Genomic DNA, 8,504 nt, shown 5'->3' on the forward strand with positions numbered 1-8,504 from the left:
AATGTCAGCAGAGTGAGTAATGAGCAAAGTGATATTGCCAAGAACTCAGCAGACAAGACGGGCCACGTTACTCATAGTTGGTGCTGGGTGGGGGGGTGGGGTGGGGGTCATCCTAATGATTTGTCTCCTGTGGCGCTGACAGCATCCAAACTGCCTCTTGAATTCTCGGCAATTACCTCAGCTGCAGAAGCGACTATTGTTGGGTGTAATAACAGGGAGCCCTGCGTCGGCGCGCTGGAAATGGACACCGGATTGTTCTAAATTGCTGTTTGGGAGTCCAGAAATTGCCAGGATGGGACACATTGTGCTTCTCTTCGTGTGCTTACATTGTTCTGAAAATAAGCGAGTAGGCTGTTTTTATGTGCTCAGTCCAATTCTGTATACATTTTTCTTTTGCTCCAGAATGAACCAAGCTCCCACAGCCGGGTTCGAGGAAGACGTGGGCGCCAGGACAACGCATCATTTGATGTATCCGGAAAGCGCCATGGACCTGGACAACGAAACCAGCCTGGTGCTCATCCCCTTCAAGACTCTGGACCTGCAGTGGATCATCAGCGCCTTGACCACGGGCACCATTAAACAGTAGGTGCAAATAATTAATAATAATAATAATTAATACCCCAGCTACACTGATTGTGTTCATTTGTTTGATATAGCACCCACGCATCAGAACTGTTTTTTTTTTATTTTAACATAAACCTGCACGTAAAAACTAAAAAGGTTTATAACTGATGTCGCAAAATGGCGGCAAAGCATTTCAGTTTAAACCTCCTCAACTCACTTCAACAACGTTCTTTGTCACCAAGATGTCACAAGATGGAGGCAAATCATTACTCTCATCTACATATATTTTATAGTTCATATCAAGGCAGAGAAAACCCCTTTCCATCTTCTGATTGCCGTTAATGGCCTTAACTGCCAACCTCCAGCTAGCTAGGTAGTTAGCTAAAGCTAGCTAACGAGCTACCTTGCCCGCTAGGTAAGTAGTTAGCTAAAGCTCAAGCTAGCTAAAGAGCTACCTTGCTCGCTAGCTTTGTAGTTAGCTAGCTATTTAGCTAGCTTTAGCTTTAATGGCCTTACCTGCCAACATTTAGGATTGTTGACATTTTAATATTTCATTTTATATTTTAACTGTTTTGACTTTAGTTACAGTTGTGAAGATGTAGATCTTTATGAGTAATGCTTTTGACCTTCTTTGCTATCTTTTCTACTCTTTTCCCAGACATGAGAAAGTTAATATGTTTCTTTTGTTTATCTAAAAAGTCTAGTTCCTGTTCGTCAGAAATCCGGTTTTCAAAAGTTCAAGGACGATCTAGTATGCTGGGAGAATGTAATCTGATTTTGTACTTGGAGGGAGGGGGAGGCGTTTTCTAATAAAAGTCCCGTGTCTGAGAGAGACGACACACACTTGGACAGAAACATGGCTTGGTGAAATTCCTTTGTGTCATCAGAAGCTTCTGATTAAAAAACCTTGCAAGGACCCTCTTCACGAGATCTCAACTATGATTTATTTGAACACGCAAAAGATTACAAAAACAGGTAATCTTACCGGATGTTAGCTTTCTAGCTAGTTAGCTAGTGCTAACCTTGTTTACCACTACAAACTGTCCAATTGTTTTTTGAAGTTGTGCCTTTTCCAGAAATGACTTTCTTCAGGCTGCTGATTGGCTAAAGTGGCCTCTGAAATCTGGAGACTGGCATTTTCAATTGATGTATTTAGTGTGGGCAGAATTGTATGAGAAAAACAAGTAACATTTTATTTTTACTTGAAGTTAGATTCAATTTTCACCTGTATTTATGGGGAAATGGCATATCACAGGATTGATTTATGGTCCTATAAATCGATATTGGGCTGATAAAAGGAAAATTGATTGGATTCGATTCATCGATTTTTCAAACCCAGCCCACGGACTGGCAACAAAATTTCAGCTGGGATAAAATACACGTGCACAAACATGCGCCAAAACGTATTCGTTCGTCGTTACTATTCATCTAGTGGTGTGACGGGTAGTTTGACTCAAAATATTCTCGAAAATTAATATTGGTAGACGGTGTCATAAAACAACAGGTGTTGTGGTCATTAAGTGCATAAAAGTGCTTCACATGATTTGCTATTATTTGGAATACAGTTGACGTATTAAAATGATGAATGGGGCCAGGCCTAGTTTCAAATCTATATATTTTTTTAATTATGTGCTATTTCCTTCAAGCTATCCTCTGGCATAAATGTGTCTTCAAGGCAGTTTGTAAAGGTGAGGCGCTAAGATGCTTTAAAAAACGACAGAGATTTGCCAAAACAAGAATAATCCTCCAATAAATTCCTCCTCCGCATGCTAAATCCGCAATGGCCTGTGGTTTAATGACTGAGCCTTCCTGATAGTAAAAAAATAAAATAAAAAATGAATGTATACTTCTGCCTGTAAGTCGGCACCAGAGGTAAACCCAAACAAATGTGTCTAATAAAAGTGCAGTTGTTGCCCGAGCAATCATTCTGCATCATTAAATGTCATTTTACAAGCCGAAAGATTGCACACCCATCCGTCTAAGGTGGAATTGTGTGTGCGTGTGTATGTTTAAAGCAAAATCTTCATTCTGAGATAGCCGTACCGAAGTTGAGCAACTTGATATGTGGGAGTGTGCATAATAACAAAAACAAATTGAGTAATGTGTTTTGAAGGAGGAAAATAGCATGATATAATTTTATACCTTATATAAAAGCATACAATAATCATATAATTAAGTACAATTTAAAAATAATTGAGCAGTTTTTGTCACAGTTTCTCCTTGACCTCCTGGGGACAGTAGGCTATAAGACATGTACAATATAAAACATTTTGACGTATATTGTCCTGGAGACTCATATCTATGGAGGACCAAAACTGCAAAAAATAAAAATCGATAAATGACTGAATAAATCAATAAATAAATAAATAAAAGTGAAAATATAAGTCGACATTAAAAGTATAATTCAAAAATTAAATACAAATAATAATATAAATGGAAATAAAAGCAATAAATATATAATATATATATATATACCTAAATAAGTAAACAAAAGTAAGAATAAATACAAAAATTAAATGAGATTTTATCAAAAAATTCAAACAGCAGAGCCCAACCCAAGACACGCTTAGGACCGCCCCTCATTTGAATAACATTTCAACCTGACAGAGCGTCTGCAGCATGAAATAAATAAATGTGAGAGCAGAACGTGTTCATTTATTGATTGATTTTTCATTCTATTCACATATTTATTTTTGTATTTATTTCCACATTTATTTTTATTTTTATTTTTTGAATCTCATTTTTATTTTTGTTTATTTTTATTTATTTTTACTTTTATGTACTTATTTAGGGATATATATATATATATAATATATATATATATATATATATACATATATATATATATATATATATATATATATATATATATAATTTCCATTTATATTTATGTTTTATTTAATTTTTTAATTATAATTTTTTCTATCCGTTTTTATTTCCACTTGTATTAATTTCTTTTATTTAGGTAGTCATTTATTTATTTTTTAATTTTGACAGTTTTGGGCCTCCATACATCAGTTCAACAGCATATTCGTTCTTCACAGAGGATAAAGAATATTCGGCTACGTATTGTTTTTCTCACTGTTTGTGTTAGAATACACGTTGCTTAAAGGGTAAAGCCCTTTTCACACTGCGCTCACTCAGTGTAAAGAGTCGCTCGACAAATTACCAATTCCCAGCGTGCCCATATTTGGAAGTGATGATCATATTAATTATCCTAACCAGTGCATCCCATCTCACTCATTGCAATGCCGATTGCTGACGTTAGCAGTTCGGTCGCAGCAGCGCCGGGGTGACAAGCATATGAAAAATGATGCAAACATTCTACCCGAGCGCACGTGAATGTGAAATTTCAACAATTTTGTTCAAACACGTGTAACAACGGTGACACGGGGTCATCTTCACCGAAATGAGATGGAAGTCATACATGGACTACTGCATCATGTGCGTGTCACGCCACTGACGCCATAAACAGGCGGTAAAATGCATTTGATGACTTTTTCAAGGTGATGACAAAACATACTAACCTGCGTTTGGTTTTGTTTCTTCTCTCACAGCACTTACATTCCAGTCATGTCCAGGATTAAGGCAAACAAGGATAAGGTAGTTTTATGTATTTCCTTTCAAATATTCTATCTTTTGAAAGAAATATTTCATTTGTCTGCAGTTACAGCAATGCAGCAATATTCATCCCCATTCTTCAATGCACTTTACAGCGCATGAGCGCACATTATAATAAGAGTAAAGAATATGCAAATGAGGCAAATGGGGACTAATTCGTTGAAAATGAATGCCAATGTGTCAAATCAGTGGTTCTTAACCTTATTGGAGGTGCTGAACCCCACCAGTTTCTTTTGCACATTCTCCAAACCCTTCTTTATTGAAAAGTAAAATGTGATTATTATTTTTTTTTTTCAAAGTTTAAGACATAGCTATAGCGCAGAGGTCTGCAACCTTCGGCTCTGGAGCGACATGTGGTTCCTTAGTCTCTCTTGTGTGGCTCCCTGTGGATCTCTTAAAAAAATTGTAGAAATTAATATTGTTTTACATATATTTAAATTGACATATTTAAAATAATTCCTGATTTAGATAAAATAATAATAATCAAATATTCAAAAAAAAATCCTAAAAATGTCCAAAAGATGACCATAAAATGTCAACAAAGGAATAAGAAAAGCAGAAAATGACCATAAAATGTCCATGAAATTGTCAATAATGTCAGAGAATTTAATTTTTTTTAAAAGGCAGAAAGAAAATGTTCAAAAAGTAACTATGAAATATCCCCCCCAAAAAAATTACCACCGTAAAATATCCACAAAATTGCCAAAAATATGAGAAAATGTATGTAAAAAAAAAAAAAAGACAGGGAAATTAAGTTTAAAAAAAATCACCACCATAAAATTTCCCAAAAATTGCCAAAAATGTGAGAATTTATTTATTTATTTATTTTTCTCAAGGCAGGGGAAAAAAACGTTTTACAAAAATTACCACCATAAAATATCCACAAAATTGCCAATAATGTGAGATATATTTTTTTTTAATGCAGGAAAAAAGGTTAGAAAAAATATATATATACCACCATAAAATATCCACAAATTTGCATCTGTAGCAGGAAGATGGCAGCTCTAGTAAGGTGAGACTACAGCTATGTAACATGATTAGTGCTTACTCGACCTACGATTATATTGAAAAAAGGAATTTATGCCATACAACATATTTTTTTGCATACTAATGACATAAACAATCTTTCTTTAAAATGAATGAATTATTAGTTCACCACTAGATGGCACTAGGGATCACTGAATGTCTGGGGGCAATGAAAACAGGGGCCCAGAATTGAACCCTGTGGAACACCATATTTTCCGTTTTACACGCACATATTCGTCCGACCACTTTGTTTTTCCTCGACATAATGTGAAGGAATGACAAAAATAAAGAAATCACACGACGTACCATCGCGACAGTCAAAAGTCGACTACTGAGCGCAGCCAATGATGGCCAAGCAATGTATATCACCACGAATCATTTGAGGTTTGATTGAACCACTGTGTCAAGTTTTACTGCAAAAAAATAGTTGTGTGGGCAAACATTTTTTTCTTATCCTCTGCAGGTGTTGATTTACAACCCAACATTTTTCAAGTACGTCTATGAGTCTTGGCTGGATGGTCACGGACGTTATCCCTCCACCGGCTTCCTCAGCTTGCTGTTCGCCATCCACGTATGCGACGAGGTAACACCGCCGATGCAACATTGAACCCGATTCATAACTGAATATTTTGCACAGACGTTTGTGCTCATCTTGCAGGTGAGTGTGTTTGGCTTCGGCGCAGACCAGAACGGGAACTGGCACCACTACTGGGAGGAGAACCTTGCGGCCGGCGCTTTCAGATTCACCGGCGTCCATGATGGCGATTTTGAATTTAACGTCACGCATCTTTTGGCGGACAAACACAAAATCCGAATGTTTAAAGGTAGATGATGCCAGGAGGTGCATCAAATGAACATGTTTTCTATTTTTAGTTTCCGACCATATTGTTATATTAAAACTAATTCACTGCCATTGACGACTGTAGACGTCAAAAATCCATATGAACTATGAAAACCTAGAATTTTTTTTATTGTACATTTATAACAGATTTAAAATTTCATGCAATTAATTACGATTAAATGCCCCTTATTTAAAAATATATATATATTATTAGGCCCGTTGGCAAATTTTTAATAGTAATTAATCACATGACTTCACTACTTAACTAACAATTAATCACACATTTTATTTCTGTTCTAAATTTACAATAAATGTTTTTTCTAGGTTTCCATACTCTTGTTAGCAAAAGTGGATTTTTTTTAAACTAATAGAAATAGTTCAAATAAATTTTTGACGTCCATAGCCGTCAATGGCAGTGAATGAGTTAAGAGCCTCTATTAAGAGCCGTGTGCAATTTAATGACATCTAAAATCCTCAATTTGGATTTCAAGGACTCTGAAGTCTTTAATCACACTGTAAAGGAGACAAAGAAGACTGCACGGATTCCATTTTCCCTCATGAAGGCAGCACTTCATCACCAATCAGCTAAATGACACTTTACTGTACAGTCTCAATGCAGCTCTGCTTACCATTTGGCTTATGCAGTGTTTCATCCCTTCTGTGTCCAGACTGCAAACAAATGACTAATTTTATCGTAACCACTGTTTTCAAAACAGCGAGTGGAAATGCAGAACACCAACAGATCTTCATAATTGATGGGTGAGCGGTTAATAAAGAGGCCCAACTATTTGTGCACAAAAAAAAGTCAATTTTCCGTGTTTTATAACAGAGGCAGTATTTATAGTATGTGTCAAAAAAGAGCTCCATTTGTGTTGACAGACTAAATATAGCTCTTTGTTTAATTAGTCTATTTAAAAAAGTGCAATATATTCTGCACTGTGGTGCCTTATCTGTAATGATTTCTGTCACACAATTGAATGAAAACGATCAAGTGCCTTTGGTGAGTTTAGCTTGTATTTCGATCAGTGAAGTGAAACTACATTATTATTCAAGCTCCAGCCACTGTTCTGTAAAATGTTTACACATTCCACAGAAACACATTAATGATATGATACCAACGCTTGCAGACACCTGGCTGTGCAGTTTCAATGGAATAATGTTTATTCCTGGCTTGAAATCAACACTGATGTTGATGGTAGGTGGGCAAATGTGGGATTTTGTTTCGCTTCATGTGCCTTACAACATTTTTTTTTTTTGTCCTCCATATGAGAGCAGACTAATTCCAAATGAGCTGATTTAAATGTCATGTCTTTGTGCACGGCTGCCAAATATGTCAACAGTGCCACCAGGTGGACAACAGCTTTCACCTAGTTGGGGATTTTTTATTTATTTTTTTGGGTACTCCATGCCGGTGATCATGCTGTTGACTGATGTATGCTTTTCTGCCCAGTCCTCAAAATGAATAAAATGTTTTTTTTACCTACTGACTGAAAAAAATTGTAATTTGACAAGAAATGTCTGATTGGTATTTGTTACTCAGACTTAATTATTAAAAAATATATTTTTTTATAGACAAAAACCAAGCTATGAAAATGTTTTTTTCTATTTAATTCAAATACGCATTGATGACGTGTTTTGGTGACAATCGAAAGCGAAAACGATGTATTTTCTACTTCCTGGCTTTAAAAAAAAAATGTTTTGTGAAAGCTAATAATAGAATACTTTCCAAGTAGGCTATTTGCACATCTGCACAGGCACACAATACATTGAAAAGGCTTCTCCTCTCGATCAATGAAATCTCTTCCCTATTTAACCCATTATAAGTATTCAGTATCTTCATAAAACGGCAATGGCACAGTAGCGTTGTGTAAGCCGCAATGACCGGCAGACTTATAATAGAAGCGCATTAAGAGTAAATTAGTTGTTAATTCGACACCAGGGAACAACCTGATAAACCATTATGTCTACTTGCTTCATTAATGCCTTTTCTACTTTAAATGTGCACAAAGTGCCTTTTGCAAAGTTCATCATTAACACAATAATGATGGCTCCCGTTGCCACGAATGGCTTTTTCATAATATGCTGGCAAAGCATCCGTATTTTTCTCAAGGAAACATTGGAACCATTGTTAGCTGTGATCGCTCACCATGTGACCTCTCCCAGCCAATCAACAAAGGTAAGCGTTGCCATTTGATAGTGTTGAAAGGGGGGGGGGGGGAATGTAATGCATCCTGAAAGTATTACACATTCAGAAATACTGTGTAATACAAAACAGTACTGTATAGCATTACAGTATTGCTTTGACGCCCTCTTGTGGCATTTTGGTGCACTCCGTTGAGGAGCTTTATGTAGTGCTTTGCCACCATCTTGTGGCATCTATAGGCAATTACAGTATACACCTTTTCAACAGCGGTGCAAGAGAAGTGAGGAATCTGTTTAACTTCACACCCCA

The 8,504-nt window shown here is 36.2% G+C and overlaps 1 protein-coding gene across 1 annotated transcript in view; it reads left to right on the forward strand.

Annotated features, from left to right (window-relative positions):
* LOC144037306 (CMP-N-acetylneuraminate-beta-galactosamide-alpha-2,3-sialyltransferase 1-like) overlaps positions 1–7,536 on the forward strand; it is a 42,566-nt gene extending 35,030 nt beyond the window's left edge. Inside the window, exons 4-7 of the mRNA XM_077548682.1 lie at positions 403–582; positions 4,122–4,167; positions 5,675–5,794; positions 5,870–7,536. Of these exons, the coding sequence (XP_077404808.1) occupies positions 403–582; positions 4,122–4,167; positions 5,675–5,794; positions 5,870–6,043 (520 nt within the window). The 3' untranslated portion in view covers positions 6,044–7,536. The remainder of the gene's footprint in view (positions 1–402; positions 583–4,121; positions 4,168–5,674; positions 5,795–5,869) is intronic.
* Positions 7,537–8,504: the final 968 nt, after the last annotated feature.

The sequence above is a fragment of the Vanacampus margaritifer genome, chromosome 17 (genome assembly GCF_051991255.1).
Source record: "Vanacampus margaritifer isolate UIUO_Vmar chromosome 17, RoL_Vmar_1.0, whole genome shotgun sequence".
Classification (NCBI taxonomy): domain Eukaryota; kingdom Metazoa; phylum Chordata; class Actinopteri; order Syngnathiformes; family Syngnathidae; genus Vanacampus; species Vanacampus margaritifer.